The sequence below is a fragment of the Sminthopsis crassicaudata genome, chromosome 6 (assembly GCF_048593235.1).
Source record: "Sminthopsis crassicaudata isolate SCR6 chromosome 6, ASM4859323v1, whole genome shotgun sequence".
NCBI lineage: Eukaryota > Metazoa > Chordata > Mammalia > Dasyuromorphia > Dasyuridae > Sminthopsis > Sminthopsis crassicaudata.
The window spans coordinates 239,134,846-239,155,715 of record NC_133622.1 but is presented as its reverse complement, the minus strand read 5'-3'; the positions used below and the strand labels follow the sequence as shown (position 1 = coordinate 239,155,715).

Below are 20,870 nucleotides of genomic sequence, written 5' to 3'. Positions count from 1 at the left end.
AAATATAATTGAATCATTAAAAAATTGCTTGAGAATTACTATTTTGGAAATCCTCCCTCCCTGAATAAAATGACCATATTGAAGATAATTTGATCCTTTTTTAATATTTTGCAGTCATCATTAGAAGTAGACATAAATTTTATGAAATTTTAACTGCAAAAGCAATTGTAATATTTCTGAACATACATATACATGGATGCATATGGATGAGCACATATGTGCCTGTTTATATGTATGTGTAAACATATATGCATATGTATGACTCCAAAGTATTTGTGTATAAAAGTGAATATCTAGAATTGGGGAGAATAGGAATTAGATTTTATCTTATCTTTAAGAAGTGATACTTCTACTGACTTTAAAGCAAGTTTAAAGTACTAAAAGTCAGAGGTGACAAAATAATATCTTTCAAAAAAGAGATGCACAATGAATATTTTCAGAGAATGTTGCATTTTTATTATTTTTGTTAATCATTACACTGAATTACATTAACATCAGCAATAAAAATTAATAACTATTGTGTTTTCTGTCTTATTTTACGGGGGAAAGTTTTAAGGTGATGGAATGGAGGTCTAATCACACTACATAGTAAAGACTAAGGAAATTTGAGAAGTTAATGTCGGGGATTTTTTATCATTTGTTTTTTTTTTTTTTTCTATTTGTTTTCATTTCAGAAAAAAGATATAAAAGTGGATATTTTCAGAAAATGTTAAATTTTCATTAAGTTGTTTACAATTGCACTGAATTGCATCAATATCAAGAACAAAAAATGAATAACACTTTATATATTATCTTATTTTAGGGAGGTAAATTTTATGATGTGAGGATGGAGGTCAACAAACTTTACAATAAATAGTAAAGATTAAGAAGATTTGGACAGCTACATTTTGTTTAATTTTGTTAATTTTTTCAGATTTTTGCCTTGGTTTTTTTTTCACTTAGGTGTGTATTCACAAAATGTGACACATGTAAAATAATTAATTCTAGATACCAGAGAGTATTAGATTAGCATTTCTGAATGCATTCACTGTTAATTTAAGGGAATTAAGCCATCAATTTGAACAGACTATACAAGGAATGGATGTTGATATTTAGTAGATGGTCTTTCTGTTGTCACAATTGCTATTTCTGTATATATTGGTAGTGGCGGTGATAATGGTGATGACAAAGATGGTACTAATTTACTGAGAAATAATTTTTGCCCATTAATTTCCTGATTGTTTCCTTCACTTCATTGTTCCTCAGACTGTATATTAAGGGGTTTAGCATAGGAATGATCACTGTATAGAAAACAGAGCCCACTTTAATGGTGAACCAAGAGCTTTGGGTATTGGGTATACAGTAGAGGAATAGAATAGTTCCATAGAAGACTCCAACAGCTGTCAGGTGAGAGGCACAAGTGGAGAAGGCTTTATGCCTTGCCCTAACTGAATGCATCTTCATCACAGTCACAAAAATAAAAATATAAGAAGAGATTATGACTATGAGTGTGCTCAACATAGTAAAATTTGCAAATATAAAAAGTATCATCTCACTAAAATGTTTATCAGAGCAGGCAGCATAGAGTATGCTGGAATAGTCACACATAAAATTATCAATGATGCTAGTCCCACAAAAAGATAATGTAAGAAGAGAGTTGGTGAAGATCAGAGAGAAGAGTATGCCCCAGGAGTATGCTGCAGCTATCAGCATTACACAATGTTTCTGGGACATGATAACCATGTATAAAAGAGGTTTACAAATGGCCACAAAGCGGTCATATGCCATCACTGCCAACATGAATGTGTCAATAAAAGCACAAGCAGCAAAAAAGAAGAATTGTGTGATGCAAGTAGAAATATACATTGTCCTATCTTCTGCAAGTAAGTTTTCCAGCAGCTTTGGTGTAACAACAGTGGAAAAACAGAAATCCACAAAAGATAAGTGCTTAAGGAAAAAATACATTGGAGTGTGTAACTTCGGATTAATAGCAATGATTGTGATCATTCCAAGATTCCCCATTACACTGGTCATGTAGATGGCCAAGAACAGCAAAAAGAGAAGAGTCTGAAATTCTGTGTACTCAGAGAATCCGAAGAGAATGAATATGGCTGGAGAAGTGTGATTTCTATCAGGGACCATTATGGGGAAGTTGAAAGTAAATTCTGGAAAAAAAAATAGTAGAGGGACATAGATAAAAGCTAGGTTTAAATAAAGGACAAAACGTAAAGGACATTTAAACAAATTGAACCATTCCTCTATGAAAGACAATGTTTATTAAGAGATAAAGAGTCAAACTTAAAGACAAAAATCTTGCTTCTTTTCTTACCTGTGACATTTACTAAGCTGTGACCCTGCAATAATTACTTAATTCCCAGTTAACCAAGGAATTTACTAATGACCCAAGTAACAGATTAGATACCACTTCATTTTGAAATAGTTAATTCCACCTTGAATCCTGTTTATATCAAAGAAGACAAAAATATTAATAAATAATAATAATTTGCTTATGATATTTGTATTTATGCATAAGAAATCAAATCAGGCTTTATGAGAAATTTATAAAGGATGTATAAGGAAACAAGAATAAATTGGACTCTTAATTTTCTAGTAAAGGAAACTAGAGGAGTGATTGGTTGCATGCTGAATGAGAAATGATATTATGGGGAAGTAACAGGATCATGGTTCTGCCTTTGAAAGTCATACAACACAGAAAATCATATAGATAGCAAGCAATGTCCAAATGTTGAAAAAATTCTGAATGATGAAATTCTAAAAAAATAAGTTTTTTTTTCTTTATTTGCTTTTTTCTAGCATATTTTTCCATACAGGAATAAAACAAAATAATTTTGCAGTTTAATCTTTATTTACTATTTTTTTGGTATTCAGTTCTAGACATTTTAATTTAAATTTTTTATTGAACTCTAGCTTATCATTTAACTTAGTGTTCTAAACATTTTACAGGATCCCATATATACTTTTCTATTCCTACTTCATTTTTAATTTTTTTTATTTTGTTTGTCTTCTCCACTCAGTTATTTCGTTTTGTTTGTTTTTCAAAGTGAGGTAGGACTGATAGGAAATACTTCATATAAACTTTTGGACTTGTATTGATTGTTAACTTTTGTAAATCTATATTGTCACAAGATATATAGAATAAATAAAACAGCCTTTTCTGACCTATTAAACATGGTTTATGTTTTATTTAAATACATTCAATTAATTTCAAATACATTCCCCAAATTCACATGAATCTGAATATTCATTAATCATCTAATTTATAAAGACAAATAGTTGAGGAAGTTTTTAAAAAGAATTAGGAAATTACACCAGAAATAAAGTCCATTTTTCTTCAATGTTATTTTTATTTAATCTTTCCAAAACTTTGATTGTTTTTTTATTTCTCCAAAAATATAGGATTTCTAAGATATCCCATATTCAAAAACCTTACCCTATTTTCAGTGTTGGACAAGGACAAAGTAGTCCAGGAAGTTAAAAAAAAAATAAGTGAGATGGCCTCTACCTTGAAGAAACATATCTTCTACTAGATTTGTTTTTAATTTTCAAGTTTGACAAGTGCAGGAATAGATTTGTACAAATAACAGAACTGTTATGATAAATAAGAAATCCATGACTTTCCCTGACTGGAGAAAAATTTGAGCAGAGATGAAAAAAAAAGTTCATGTCAGCATCAAAACATTCTGAGTCAGAAACCTGAGTTTCTGATGCCTTCATCTGAGTCTTGTTGGAAGAAAAGTTTTGGGTATCAGCTGATACAGTCTCTGTATCACAGTATCTGGAAAGCTAAAAATAATCAGCAACTCCATTCCCTGACATTCAAAATATTAAAACTAATACCTACATCAAGGACCCTATCTCCATAGTGTTTTCCTCAATGAGGGTTTCAGCCTCTTTCACAAGTGTTTTCTGAGTAGTTAACCTTAATGACTACTTTTCTCATCAAACCAATTGCACAGATTATCACAAAGAGCTAATACTTTTACATCTTGTGGTTTCTGTTATCTGCATTTGGTTTTTGTGCTCATCTACCCTTTCTTCCTACATGGACTGTGAGTCTGGAGTTCAGGCCTTAAAATTTCCTAGCATCCTTTGGGCTCAGCACATTGCTCTGAAAATAATAATTATCCACTAAATGTGCAATGATGATATTAAAAAGAATGATTTTAGAGCAGCACTTACCTCATTTGCTTGATGATTCTTTATAGATCAAGAGGTTTGCAGAAGTTTTCTGGCAGCAATTCTTCTTTATGGAAAGGAAATAGAAAATATTTTCTAAGCACATCTACTCTAATCATCAATTTGGGGATGCTTGTTTCCTACATCTATGAATCAATGGATGTTGAGGTTGTACACACTGATCATTTATAGAAAATACTGCCTTCCCCCAATTTTGTTCAAAATTAGAATCAATTCCTAAATGTATAGTCTACAAAAATAGAAATTTAAACCACCTTCTTAACTGACTGTAGTAGGGCAATAAATATCTGTTTATTTCAGAACAAAGCTCAGATGAAGAAGCTTACTGTGTCAGTAAGCTTATTCTGGTACAGATTCTATTAGGCTACCTTCTATCCCAACAAACACTGTGAAAGATGCCAGAGATTAATGACCTCACCTGGCTATGGTCCAAACAATAATCCAAAAAAAAAAAATCACCTTCAGGGAATAGTAGTATTTTCTTAAAATCATAAGGGATAATAATGATCAAAAGTTTATTTTCCATTCATATTATGCTATTGACCAAAATGTCTAACTAATATTAATGAAATCTCCCAAGAGGAAGCATCAGGAGACAAGTTTATGTTAAGGTATTATATATAATCATTAATCTATAATTGACCTGCAGTTGAGTTGGATGGTTTCTGTACATCATAAGAATAATGTAAATGAGTATCCCCAAATAATGTAAAAACCTGGGATTAAGATATAGATTTACTTCCTCCCCATTTTGTTTTAGTGTTTCCCTAGTTACTTATAATCCCCACTTAAAGTTCTATCCTTTACAAAAACTTTCCCTTATCTCTCCTCAATGATAGTCCTTTCTCTCATTTAATAACCACCAATTTGTCATATATCTACATAGGGATAGATACTTTATTTGTTTTATTAGTTTATTATATTACATCCTCTTCTTTAAAACAACTATTTGTATTTATATATTAGATGATTAATGAGTTCTTAGATTCATATGCAATTGGGGAAATACATTCAAAATCAAATGAATATATTCAAAATAAAAACAGATCAGAGGAAGCTATCTTTGTGTTTCTAGTGCTTAGTACAACTATTAACACACGGTTTTAATGCTTGATACTGATATTTATGTAGTTTTTACTAAGTTTCATTAATTATCTAAGTATTTTATAGATATTACCTCACTTGATTCTCATAACAATTCCTGAGAAGTAGGTGCTATTATTTACTCAATTTGACAGAAAAGTAAACTGAGCAAACAAAGGTAAAGTGACTTGTCTCTAGCTATATAACTTGTAAATTTAAGAGGATGATTTTGAATTCAGTTTCCTGATTCACTCTCACCTATAGGCTTAAATGACTGAGCAATTTTTAGTCAACAACTTAACCTCTGCTTCTAAGAGTTATGACCACAACAATAATAACTAACATTTATAAGGCTTTTTTTGTGATAGGCATTGTGTAACTGAACAGATAGGTGGTATTATTATTGCATTTTTATGTATAGGGAAACTGATACCCAGAGTTCACTGACTTCAAGGCTCAGATTTCTCTCCATTGCACTGTAAAAAATGAGGTTGAGCTAGAAAATCTTTAAATTAGTATTCCAGATTGATTATATATTTAATGTTTTAAAATCATTTCCCAATCTATGCTTTAAAATCATATGGTGTTTTACACAATATCTAAGTATAAAAAAATCCCCAGATAAACACGGAAGATTCCCTATTATCACACTCACTGAAATTGCTTCCTCATGCTGCTGGCTATAATGGAAAACAATCTATCATGAAGCTAGTAGGAAGAAATAATATAGCTTGAAGTATGGGATTTTAGGAATTTGATGAATTATTTTCCTTCCAGACAAATCATTTTAATGAACACTATAATGTAGTAATTATCTTCCAATCAGGAAAGAAGAAGTAAAAGAAAACAAACAAACAAACAAACCAGGAGGTAGAGACATCATTGTAGAGTAAAGGCAGAAACTTTGTCAACTCTCTCCGAAATCACTGCAAATTATTTTAAATAATGACTCTACATAATATTTGATTCAAAAAAAGAATATCAGAATAGCTTCACAGGAAAATATGTCTCACCCTATAAAGAAGGGGAAAGGGAAAAGGGGAAGGCTAATAGAAGGGAGAATAGGAGGAGAGAAAGGTATAAGAAAGGAGGAAGTTCTGTAAAAGAGGAGGATTATTTGAGAGCGATATTAGGCAGAAGCAAAATATTAAGGAGGAGGGAAAGGACAAAAAGAAAAAAGAATAGTATAACTTTGGGAAAGCAAGATGATGGGAAATACAGAGTTAGTAATTTTAATTATGAATGTGAGAGGGATGACCTCTCCTACAAAATAGAATCAGCTAGCAGACTGGATTAAAATCCAGAATCCTACAATATGTTGTTGACAAGAAACACATTTAAGCAGTGATACATTCAAAGTAAAGATAAAAGGCCAGAGCAGAATCTATTATGCTTTAGTAAACACACACACACACACACACACACACACACACACACACACACACACACACAGACACACACACACACACACACACACACACACACACACACAGGGATAGCAATCTTGATCTCAGATCAAGCAAATGCAAAAATATATCTAATTAAAAGAGGTAGGGGGAAAAAAACTACTTCTTGGTAAAGGGTACCATAGATAATGAATTACTATCAATTCTAAAACATATGCACCAAATGGTATTATAGCCAAATTCCTAGAGAAGTTAAGAGATCTGCAAGAAGAATATGGCAAAATTATACAAGTTGACGATCTCAATCTTGCTCTCTCAAAACTAGGTAAATCAAACCACAAGATAAATAAGAAAAAAAAAAAACAAGTTAAGGAGGTAAGTAGAATTCTAGGCTTCAGGTCTTATATACTAAAAAGAGCTTAAAAAAAGGGAAAGGTACCCATATGTGCAAAAATGTTTGTGGCAGCCCTTTTTGTGGTGGCTAGAAACTGGAAATTGAATGGATGCTCATCAATTGGAGAATGTCTGAATAAATTGTTGTATATGAATGTTTTTGAATAATATTGTTTGGTAAGATATAACCAGCAGGATGATTTTAGAGAGGTCTGGAGAGAATTACATGAACTGATGCTAAGTGAAATGAACAGAGATCATTATGTACTTCAACAACACTACTATAATGATCAAATCTGATGGAAGTGGTTCTCTTCAACAACAAGATATAATCCAAAACAGTTCCAATCTTTAAGTAATGAAGAGAACCAACTACACCCAGAAAAAGAACTGTGGGAAATGAGTGTGGACCACAACATAGAATTTCCATTCTATCTGATATTGTCTGCTTGCATTTTTATTTTCCTTCTCAGGTCATTGTTACTGTCTTTTTAAATCTGATTTTTCCTGTGAAGCTAGATAACTGTATAAATATGTATATATGTATACATATACATATGTATGTATGTATATATATATATATATATATATATATATATATATATATATATATATATATATATATATATATATATATATATATTAGTTAACCTATACTTTAACATATTTAACATGTATTGGACTGCCTGAGATCTAGGGGAGGGAGTGGGTGGAAGGAGGGGAAAAATTGGAACAGAAGGCTTAGCAAGGGTCAATGATGAAAAATTAACCATGCACATGTTTTTAAATAAAAAGCTAAATAAAAAAAGAAAAGAAAACTTAAGTATAATAAAACTTTGGAGAACATTGAATGGAGGCAGAAAAGAATAGATTTTTTTTCTCAGCAGTACAGGAAACCTATACAAAAATTGACCATGTATTAGGCATTAAAACCTCAAATCAAATGCAGAAAGGCAGAAATAGTAAATTATTTTTTTTCAGATGCAATAAAAATTACGTACAATAAAAAGCCAGGGAAAAATAGACCTAAAATTAATTTGAAACTGAATAATCTAATCCTACAAACGAATGGATGAAACAAACAAATAAACAACAACAACAACAACAACAAAAATATAGAAACAATCAATAATTTCATCCAAGAAAATGACTATTATGAAACAATGTGCTAATTTATGGTATGCAGTCAAAGCTGTCTTTAGGGGAAATTTTATGTCTCTTGATGCTTACTTCCAACAAAACAGAGAAAAAGAAGGTAAAAAAAAAATTGGGCATGCCATTTTTTAAAGCTAAAAAATTAAATAAATAAATAAAAATAAAGAAGAAATTTAAAATTCCCAAATAAACACCAAATGTAAAATTCTGAAAATAAAAGGGTGCATTAATAAAATTGAAAGAAAACTATTGAATTAATAAACAAAAGGAAGAGTTTGTCTTATAAAAAGGCAATAGAATAAGCATTTAGTTAATTTGATTAGAAAAAGGAAAGAAGAAAAAGAAACTGTTAGTATCAAAAATGAAAAGAGATAACTTCCCACTAATGAAAAAAGAATTAATTAGAGCAATAATTAAGAAGGTGTTTTTTGTTTGTTTGTTTTGGCCAAGTATATGTCAGTGGATCTTTAAACTAAGTGAAATAGAGGAATATTTACAAAAATATAGTTTGCCCAATTTAACAGAAGATAAATTATTTAAATAGTTCCATTTTAGAAAAAAGAAAACTAAAGAAGCTATTAAGTAATTCCCTAAGAAAAAATCTCCAGGGCCAGCTGGATTTAGATGTGAATTCTATGAAACATTTAAAGCACAATTAATTCTAATACTATGCAAATTATTTTTTATTATTTTTATTTTTTAAATTTTATTTATTTGTAATTTTTTGACAGTATATATGCATGAGTAATCTTTTTAAACATTATCCCTTGTATTCATTTTTCCAAATTATCCCCTCCTTCCCTCTACTCCCTCCCCTTGATGACAGGCAATCCCATACATTTTACATGTGTTACAATATAACCTAGATACAATATATGTGTGTAAATACCATTTTCTTGTTGCACATTAAGTATTAGATTCCAAAGGTATAAGTAACCTGGGTAGATAGACAATAGTGCTAACAATTTACATTCACTTCCCAGTGTTTCTTCTCTGGGTGTAGTTGTTTCTGTCCATCATTGATCAACTAGATGTGAGTTGGATCTTCTTTATGTTGAAGATATCTACTTCCATCAGAATACATCTTCATACAGCATTGAAGTGCACAGCGATGTTCTGGTTCTATTCATTTCACTTAGCATCAGTTGATGTAAGTCTCTCCAAGCCTCTCTGTATTCCTCCTGCTGGTCATTTCTTACAGAGCAATAATATTCCATAACCTTCATATACCATAATTTACCCAACCATTCTCCAATTGATGGACATCCATTCATCTTCCAGTTTCTAGCCACTATGAAAAGAGCTGCCACAAACATTTTGGCACATAAAGGTCCCTTTCTGCTGTTTAGTATTTCTTTGGGATATAAGCCCAATAGCAGCAATGCTGGATCCAAAGGGTATGCACAGTTTGATAACTTTTTGGGCATAGTTCCAAATTGCTCTCCAGAATGGCTGGATTCTTTCACAACTCCACCAACAATGTATCAGTGTCCCAGTTTTCCCACATCCCCTCCAACATTCATCATTATTTGTTCCTGTCGTCTTAGCCAATCTGACAGGTGTGTAGTGGTATCTCAGAGTTGTCTTAATTGTGCAAACTATTTTTAAAAATAGGAAAAGGAGTTCTAACAAATGCTTTTTATAACACAGATTTGGTGCTGATACCTAAATCCTACCTAAATCAGGTAGGATCAAAATAGAGAAACAAAGTCATACTACAATTTATCTAATGAATGTTCATGCAAAATTTGTAATTAAAATAAAAGCAAAGAGATTTAGCAAGTTATACTCAGGATAATACACCATGACCAAAAGGATTCATACCAAGAAAGCAGGACTGCTTCAATATTAGGAAAACTATTAGCATAATTGACTATATCAATTACCAAACTCACAAAAATCATATGGTTATCTCAATAGATGCATAAAAAGCACTTGAAAAAATACAACACTCATTTCTTTTAAAAACACTAAAGAGTATAAGAATAAATGAAGTTTTACTTAAATGATCAGAAAGAATCATAAGTAATGAAGATAAACTAGAACCATTCCACATAAAATTGGTGGCAAAACAAGGTTGCCCACTATTATCATTACTATTCAATACTGTTTTTGCAATGAGAAGAAAAAGAGATTAAAGGAATTAGAGTTGATAATTAGGAAACCAAATTATCACTTTTTGCAAATGATATGCTGGTATGTTTAGAAAATCCTGGAGAATCAATTTAAAAACTAACAAAAATAATCCACCACTTTAGCCACATTGCAGGATACAAAATAAATCCACAGAAAGCATCAGCATTTTTGTACATTACCATCAAACTAAAACAACAAAAGATACACAGAGAAATTCCATTTGAAGTAACTGTTGATAATATAAAATATTTGGTAGTCTACTTGCCAAGGCAAAGTTGGGGACTATATGAACACAGTTACAAAATATTTTTCACACAAATAAAATCTGATCTAATCTCTTGGAAAATATTAATTACTCATGGGTAGGTTGAGCTAATATAATAAAAATGACAGTACTACCAAGATGCATCTACTTATTCAGTACCATACCAATCAAACTCCCAAGAAATTACTTTACCAAGCTAGAAAAAAATAATAACAAAAATAATCTGGAATAACAAAAGATCAAGGATTTCAAGGGAATTAATGATAAAAAATACAAATGAAGGTGGCCTAACTGAATCAGACCTTTAAACTATATTATATAGCAACAGTCATCAAAACTATTTGGTACTGGCTAAGAAAGAGTGGTTGATCAGTGGAATAGTTTCAGTTCACACGACAAACTAGTCAATGACTACAGTAATTTAGTGTTTGACAAAATCAAAGATCCAGCTCTTGGGATGAGAAGTCACTATTTGACAAAACCTGCTGGGAAAATTGAAAACTAGTATGGAAGAAAGTTGACATTGATCCACACCTAACATCATATACCAAGATAAGGTCCAAATGGCTTCATGATTTAAACATAAATAATGATATTATAAACAAATTAGGAGAACAAAGACTAATTTAGCTCTTAGATCTATGGGAAAAACTGTGGTCAAAGAACAAGTGGAGTACATAGTTTAATACAATTTATTTTTATTATACTAAGTTAAAAAGGTTTTGTACAAACAAAACCAATGCAGACAAGATTAGAAGGGACGCAATAAACTGAGGGAAAATTTTACATTCAGGATTCTGATAAGGGCTCATTTCTAAAATCTATGGAGAAGTGCCTCGAATTTTGCAGAATTCAAGCCATTCTGACCATCACCTCCCTCAAATAGCTCTCCTCCTTTACAGTCCCTCCCTCATTCTTATACCTTTCCCCTACTTTTTTTTGTTTCTCTTCTTTTAGCCTCCCTCTTTCTTTTTCCCTTCCTACTCCCACTTATCAATAGGGTGAGACAAGTTTCTTTATGAAGCAAAATTATCTGATATCTCTTTGAGACAAATCTGATAAGAATAAGATTCACACAATGTTCGCCCCTCTCTCTTCTTTCCTTCAATTATAACATAATTATATGTGTGTTTGTGTGTGTATACATATATATATATAATATAATATATATTTATAATTATATATCTTCTTTACCTCTTCATGAAATGTTTTTGCTTTTATTTTACTTCTATTTTCTTCTTTTTGTAGTACAATACCCTTTCCACCTCTAGTTTTTTTATACTGTATTTTATTATATAGGTGCATATTATTTACATTATATTTTATATAATAAGAATTATATTGTGTTATTTTTCATATATATTATAAAGTTAAATTATACCTGCATTCTCTAAGTATGACTATAACAGGGTTATAGTTCTCAAGAGTTCTTTCCTTTTTACCTTTTTATGCTTCTTTTGAGTTCTGTATTTGAAGATCAAATTTATGTTAAGCTCTGCTCTTTTCATCAGAAATAAATGAAAATCACTTATATCACTGATTGTTCATCTTTTTCCTTGAAAGATAAGGCTCAGTTTTGCTGGATAGTTGATTCTTGGCTGCAATCCAAGTTTCATTCAAGGGTTCTGATAAAGGCATGATTTCTAAAATATATAGAGAATTGACTTAAATTTATGAGAATTCAAGCCATTCTCTGATTGATAAATGGTCAAAAGATATGAACAGGCAATTTTTAGATGAAGACAGTAAAACCATTCCCAGTAAATTGATCAGAAAATGAAAATTAAGAAAACTCTGAGGTACTACTTACATACTGCTTAGAAATGACAGGAAAATATCGTGACAAATGTTGGCGATAATATGGAAAACTGGGACACTAATAAATTTTTGGTGGAGTTGTCAGCTAATTCAACCATTCCAGAGAACAATTTGCAACCATTCCCAAATGGCTATCAAACAGCTGAGCCACAAGGGTTTCTACTGGGCTTATATCCCAAAGAGACTTAAAGGAGGGAAATGGACCCAAATGTGCAAAAATGTTTGAGTCATTTTTGTAGTGGTAAGAAACTGAAGCTGAGTGAATGCCCATCAGTTGGAGTATGGAATAATGAGTCATGGTATTTTAGTATCAGTAAAAATTATTATTCTACAATAAATGAACAGCAGGATGATTTCAGAGAGGCCTGGAGAGACTTAAATGAACTGATGCTAAGTGAAATGAGCTGAACCAGGTGATTGTAATACATGACAACAGCAAGATTATGAAATGATCCATTCAGTTGACTGTGGCTCTCTTCAACAATGAAATGATTCAAGACCGTACTAATGGTCTTGTGATGAAGAGAATGATCTGCACCCAGAGAGAGAACTATGGGAACTAAGAGTGCATCACAAAATAATATTTTCACTCTTTTTGTTGTTGTCTGCTCACATTTTGTTTTATTTCTCATTTTTTTTCTTTTTGATCTGAATTTTCTGTGCAGTATGATATTTATGTAAATATGTATAGAAGAATTGCACATGTTTAACATATATTGGACTGCTTGCTGTCTAGTGGAGGAAGTGGAAGGAAGGGAGAGAAAATTTTAGAATACAAGATTTTGTAAGGGTGAATGTTGAAAATTATCCATGTATATATTTTCAAAATAAAAAGCTTTAAAATATGACTAAACAAAATATAGCATCAGAACCCCTATAAAATGACATTTTCCAATTGAAGACAGGTTAGAAGGTTAGCAGAAAATGTCTGTTGCATTAGGGTGAGTCCATCAAACAGTCTCCAGGTCCCAGGAAAAGCTGTGCCATTGCATCTCTAGTCACACCCCTAGCTCCAACAAAGAAGAACTTTGAATGAGCAACATCCCTGGTGTTTTCTAGATCTTAGCCCAACAACACCAAAGACAATTTGAAAAGGTCAGGAGGAAAAGTTTGACAGTAACATGAGAGGGCTTTTGAAGATCAGCAAACCAGCAGCAATTGTGGGCAGCTATTAGAGCAGCAGATTCAAAAAGGCCTCAGATCACAAAAGGTCTGTTTAATAGCACTGAGGAAGAACTCTGTTAACTTATACCCAGCGTAGAACAAAGATATCCCTTACAATCCATGGATGAAATGAATGCTTGTGGTCTGGACCCTTGAAGGATCTCTGAAAACATATTGGAATAGGGCACCCTCTACCATGGTAATATAGTATTACTTTAACAAAGAGTAAAATGTCAAGTATTGGATGGAAAAATGAGCAGCAGAAAAAAAGATTCTGACCATAGAAAGTTATTTTTGTGGCATGGAAGATCAAAACACACTCAGAAAAAGACAACAAAGTGAAGAATCCTAGTAAAAGAAGAATTGGTCTCATGGAAGAAAGAACTCAAAAGGGATTTTGAAAAATCAAGTAAGAGAGATAGAGAAAATAATTAGGAAGGGAACTGAGAGTAGTGCCAAAGTAAATACAGAAAGATAATGATTAAGAAAATGCCTTAAAAAGTAAAATTGGCCAAATAAAAAGGTGGTTCAAAAGCTTATTTAGGGAATTAATTGCTTGAAAATTAGAATTGAGCAAATAGAAGATAATAGTTTTATGAGAAATCAAGATACAATAGAGTAAATGAAGAAATAGAAAACTATGTGAAATGTCATTGGGAAACCACTGATTTGGAAAATAGGTCCAGGAGAAATCATTTTAAAATTATTGGTACCTTAAAGTCATAATAAAAATAAGTTTTGACATTATATTTCAAGAAATTATCAAAATTTCCCTAATATTCTAGAACCAGAGGGTAAAATGGACATTGAAAGAATACACCAATTACTTCCTGAAAGAGATCCCAAAATGAAAACTCCCAGGAATATTATAGGCAAAATATTAAACAACCAGATCAAGAAGAAAATACTGCAAGCATCCAGAAAGGTACAATTCAAATATAGTGGAGGCACAGTCAGGATAAGAAAAGACTTAGCAACTTCTGCATTTAAAAGACCAAAGGACTTGGAATATGATATTCTATAGAGGAATGGAGCTAGGATTATAACCAATAATCATGTACCTAGCAAAAATGAGGGTAATCCTTTCGGGGGGAAAAGTGCATATTCAATGATATAATTCAATTACAAGCACACATAAAAAAACACAGAGCAGAATAGAAAAAGTAGATTTTTGAATATTGGATTCATGAGACACATAAGAAAGTAATCAGGTAAGAAATATCAAAAGGGACCTAAAAGATTTATCAGTTTATGTTCATATTTGGGAGGATGACATTTGTAATTTATTAGAACTTTATCAATATTATGATAATTAGGAGTTCATATAGACAGAGGGCACAGTTGTGAATTGAATATGAAGGAAAAATATATTTAGCAAAACAAATAAAAGGGTGAAAAGAAAGTATTGGGAATATGGGAAAGGGAAAACTGGAATGATATAAATTATTTGCTCCAAAAGGAGCAAGAAGGATCTTTGAGAGTGGAGGAAAAAAAGGAGATGAGAAGAAGACTGAGTAAACATTCTCATTAGAATTGGTTAAAATAGGAAATAATATATAAACTCAATATGAGTTTAGAAATCTATTTTACCCTGGAGGAAAGTAGGAAGAAAGGGGAGACAGAAGAAGTAGGAAGGGTCATAAAACAAAGAACATATTGGAGAAAGGGGTAGTTAGTAGCAAAACACTTTTTAAGTAGGATCAGGGTGAAAGGTGAGAGAGAATAGAGCAAATAAGGGAAATACAGTTAGGAATAGTAATTGGAAAAATAATTTTTAAGAAAATTTATCTGAGGAAAAACTCCTTCCTCAAATATATTTGGAACTGAGTCATATTTATATTTACAAAACCATTCCCCAATTGATAAATGAATGGATTCCTTTGACCTATTAGTTGTGAAGCCCAAAAGAAATTTTAAAAAAATAAGGAAACAGACATATATGTATATACATATGTAGATCAGCTCTTACTCATGGAAGTAATTGGAAACTGAAGGTATGCCCATCAACTGAGGAATGACTGAATACATTTTTATTATGATGAAATATAATTAATTGTTTTGTGGGAAATGGTGAGGATGATGCTCTTAGAAAAACCTGGAATGTCCTACATCCTGCATTAACTCAAGGACAGTGAAATGGATTGTTTATAAAGTAATTCAATATTGGGGAATGATCAGCTGTGAAAAACTTTGGAAATCTCAGCAATACAATGATCCAGAATGAATCTGAAAGACTTATGATGAAAAATGCTGTCCGTGATCAGAGATAGAAGTGATTGTATCTGAATAGAGATTGAATTATACTCCTCCTTTAACTTCATTATTTTTCTTGAGGGTTTCCTTTGTGGGGGGGGACAGAATAATCAGTGAATTTATGGACTTTTATGGAACTTGACTTTTATGGAATTATTTTACATAACTTTACATATGCCTTCTTTTTTTCTATTATTTTTTTTGATCTTTCTTACAAAAACTTTATGTATAGGTAATTTTTCAGCATTGATAATTGCAAAACCTTTTGTTCCAACTTTTCCCCTCTTTCCCCCCACCCTCCCCCCAGATGGCAGGTTGACCAATACTTGTTAAATATTTTAAAGTATGTAAGTTAAATACAATATGCATTTGTTTATATTTGTGTGTATATGGTTTTGCATAATTATGCAAATATGTGTGTATAAATATATACACAATACACTCATTTGAAGGATGTTAAAGAGTAAACAATGAAAATTAATGGAGTAGATAGCTCAATTGTAGACCAAAAAGAAAAAAAAAAATTTCTATTTACCTTATTAGACTTATAGCTACTCTTTCAATTTTGCCCATCTCTTTTCAGGATATGTGGTTTTTTAAAGTATTCTAAATCTTAGTGGCCCTAGTACACACCTACAGGTTTATGATTATCTGAAATTTAGGTTTTGAAAACTTATCACCTATCAAGTCCAGTTCTTTTAACAGAAGAAGAGACTGACTCATCCGTAGATTAAATGGCTTGTTCAGGAGCATATAGGCATCAAACAAAAGAGATTTGATTCTCATCTGTTTTCTGTGCCTTACCCTCTTCCCACTACACTGTGTCTCACCTTCAAAAGCAATCATTGCAAAATGAACTCAGATTCTCCATATTTCTAATTTACTATCATACAGACCATACCAGGATCCTTCTTAACAACTCTTTATTAATTACAGTATAAATTTTTCCTTTTATTTTTGTTAGATATATAATTTAGTCTATCTCCAGCATAATCTTCAAATAGTTTTTCTTTTTTTTTTTCTATATGGAACCATAGTTGCTGGTTAATTGCTCTCCTCATCATTCTCTGAAGATAACATTTGTATTTCTACCTTTTTGCTTTTATACATACAATGTTCCAAAGTCTGTGAGTTTTTTTTTTCTTTTTTTTATGGTTAACAGATAAATTTTAATAATAAAGGATTATAGAAATTACCAATCAATTGGTACAGAGAATTTCTTTTCCATATGAAATTTCAAAATGAGTTATTCACAGAAGATCATAGAAGCTTATTTAAGAAGTTAACTTCACAAGTAAAAAATGGAATATATATGTATGGCAAGGTAATAGTTTGTTTAGGGGAAAAAAAACAATCTTAGAGTTTTGATGAACTAAAAGTTTAAATAGGATTGATTGACAGCCACAATAGGAAAGATGATGGAAGTTTCATCTCTTTAAAATAGGCATAATGTGAAAGAACAGATAAATTATAGTTCTTTTATTTATTTTCCCTTCATATATCATATCTGAAATATTATGTTAAGTTCTGGATGTTGGGAAGAATATTGATAAGCTGTAGAGTGTTCAAAAATGTTAAGAAACTTGGGATCATGTCATGTTGTGTTTGCTTGGAGTTCTGGGTGATATTTAGCCTTAATAACAGACATTTTTTATAATGTCTGGGCTAGTAATACAATGTCTGAGCTAGCTCCCTGGAGGGCCTCAGGATCAATCAAAGTCTTTGGTCTTTAAGAGGAGAAGTGAAAGAGGCAGGCAAGCTGTCACATGGCTTGCCAAAGATGTATCCTGGATTCTGAAGTTCAGAGTGTCCAGCCTCTCTCCTCATCATCCTACAGCCAAGTGACGCTGACCTCTCTCCCTCAGCCCTCTAATCCTTGCCAATGATACCTCACCACCAAACTTTCAGCAAGTGCCAATCATGAGGAGATCCACCACATTACCATAGTATCTATTATTATTACAAGTATTTATCATTATTTTGGGGAGATATAGATATCACAGTAGATAGAGTGGAAGCATGGAGTCAAAAGAACTTTAATTCATATCTGAACTCAGACAATCTTGGCCCTTGGCATGTCACTTAACTCTATTTGTCTCAGTTTCCTCATCTACAGAAAGTTGTGGAGGAGAAAATAGTAAAACATTCCAGTATCTTCCAAGAATACCACAAATGGAATCATGAAGAATTGGACATGGCTGCTCAAAGAACAATAGTTTAACCTAAACAGACATACTTCAAATTGCAACAAGTTCCTAAAAAAAGAACATTTTAAATCAATCACAGATTGATCACCTTCTTATTCAGGATCTGAAAAACTCTGAAACATGAAAATAATACTCACATTAAAAAGGATATGTGTGTTGTTTTAGAAGAAGAAAATGGCAAAGCAGAATTTGCCAGAGAAGAAATACATAAAAATGTTGGACAGCTGAGGATGAAGAATACCATTTGTATGGCATCCTCCTTTTCACCTGCATCAACAAACCAGAGAGCAGTGACATATTGTCAGAATCTGAAACGTTAAATATATGGCAGAAAGAGTATTTTTGTTTTCATCGTCATCGTTATTTTTTTTTTGTTGTTGTGTGGTTTTAGCATATGGAAATTAAAATTCACAGTATACATTATTATGTTATGTTTCTTTAGCTCCAAAAAAAGATGAAATATAACATGCCCTAACAATTAAGCAGAGGTATAATACAAGATAGAATAAATATTATTTCATACATTTGCATTATTTTAAAATGATATAAATATTTATTTTAATAGAATATAAATCAGTTCAAAAGGAGAATTAAATTCAAAGTATACTTTTATAATCATATTTTTCTTAATCAGGACACACTCTGGTATAAATATTAAATTGTGCTTTGAAAAGTAATTGACTCTTTAAAATAATTTAGCTTGAGAATTACTGCTCAGGAAATCTTTGTTGCCTGAATAAAATGATCATATTGTGTGTTTTTTTTAATGCTTTCCCCTCATGATTTAAAATATCAATCATTCTTATACAATATTAACAGCTACAACTACAGTATTCCTGAATATATATGTTTATACATTCATAGAGATGGATATATGTGTGTTTATATGCATATATTATGTAAAGACATCAACATACCCACATCGTATCCATGTATAAAATTAATATAAATATTGGAAATCAAAGATACTAGAAAATTTTCTATTTTATGAGATGGTGCTTGTGTTGACATTTAAAGGAAGATAGAAGTATTAAAAGAATGTGACAAAGTAGAACATTGCTGAAAAGAGATCTATAATGTATATTTTCAATAATTAATGCATTTATATCAGGTTATCATTGCACTGAAATACATCAACATCAAGAACAATAAATAAATAGCATTATAATATTGTCTTTGCTATTGAACAGTCATAAGTTTTATGGTGATGGAATGGAGGATTAGATATCCTTATATTGGTGTAGTAAGAGCTATATTTTTTTCAGTTTATTGCATGGATTTAAAAAAAAGTGATACATATAAAATAGCCAAATCGAATTATCAAATGATTATAGGTATTAGAGAGACTCTGAATATACTAATTCTTCACTTAAGACAATGAAACCATTAACTTGAGGAGAATATTTAAACAACAGATGTAGATGCTGTTTTGTTATTGCTGTTTCTGTTGTAGAAGTTTCTATTTTTTGTTGCTATTGGTGGTTTTTGTGGAGATAATGATGATAATGATGATGATGATGATGGTGATACATTAATGGGAACTCATTTTTTGCTTATTAACTTCCTGATTATTTCTTTCACTTCATTGTTCCTTAGACTGTATATCAAGGGGTTCAACGTGGGAATGACCACTGCATAAAAAACAGAGGCCAAATTTTTGGTGAACCAGGAGCTTTTAGTATTGGGTATACAGTAGAGGAAAAGGACTGCTCCATAAAAGACTCCAACAGCTGTCAAATGAGAGGCACATGTGGAGAAGGCTTTATACCTTGCCCTAACTGAATGCATTTTCATAACAGTTACAAAAATAAAAATATAAGAAGAGATTATGACCATGAGTGTGCTAAACATAGTAAAATTTGCGAATATAGAAAGTATCAACTCACTAAAGTGCTTGTCAGAGCAGGCAGCATTGAGTATGGCAGAGTAGTCACAGACAAAATTTTTAATGATGTTAGTCCCACAAAAAGATAACACAAGGAGAGAATAGGTGAAGAGTAAAGAGAAAAATAGACCCCAAGAGTATGCTGCAACCATCAAAAGGGCACAACGTTTCTGAGACATAATAACTCTATATAAAAGGGGATTACAAATGGCCACAAAGCGATCATATGCCATCATTGCCAAAATGAAGGTGTCAGTAAAAACACAGGTAGCAAAAAGAAAGAATTGTGTGATGCAAGTAGAGATAGACATTGACCTATCTTCCACAACTAAGTTTTCCAGCACCTTTGGTACAACAACAGTAGAGTAACAAAAATCCACAAAGGATAAGTGTTTAAGGAAAAAATACATTGGAGTGTGTAACTTGGAGTTCATAGCAATGATTGTAATCATTCCAACATTGCCTGTTACGCTGATCACATAGATGGCCAAAAATATGAGAAACAGAAGAATCTGAAAATCTGGATACTCAGAGAATCCCAAGAGAATGAATGTGGCTGGAGAGCTCTGATTTCTGTCAGAGATCATCATGGCTAGAATTCAAAAGGATCTGATGGTATATTCTGAAAAATAAAATAGTACAGCAAAAAAGGATATAGGTTTACATAAATGATGATGTTCAAAGGACATTTAAAGGAATTAAATATTTCTTCTATGAAAGGCAATGTTTCTTACTAGATAAAAAGGTCAACACAGAAAGTCCTCATTCTTCTCTTATCTCTGACACTCATGAAATTGTGACACTGCATCATAAATTATTTAATTGTCCAATGGCAAAGAAAATTCACTAATGCCTCAAGTAGCAGGTTAGATAACAATCTACTTTGGAAAATTGGATTTCACATATAT

General features: G+C 31.6%; 2 protein-coding genes across 2 annotated transcripts; both read right to left on the bottom strand.

Moving 5' to 3' along the window:
- Positions 1–1,176: 1,176 nt before the first annotated feature.
- Positions 1,177–2,121, bottom strand: LOC141547425 (olfactory receptor 5D18-like). The gene has a single exon (XM_074275859.1). The coding sequence runs from the start codon at positions 2,119–2,121 to the stop codon at positions 1,177–1,179; it is 945 nt and encodes a 314-aa protein (XP_074131960.1).
- Positions 2,122–19,619: 17,498 nt separating this feature from the next.
- LOC141547136 (olfactory receptor 5D18-like) lies at positions 19,620–20,552 on the bottom strand. The gene has a single exon (XM_074275533.1). The coding sequence runs from the start codon at positions 20,550–20,552 to the stop codon at positions 19,620–19,622; it is 933 nt and encodes a 310-aa protein (XP_074131634.1).
- Between the last annotated feature and the right edge of the window lie 318 nt (positions 20,553–20,870).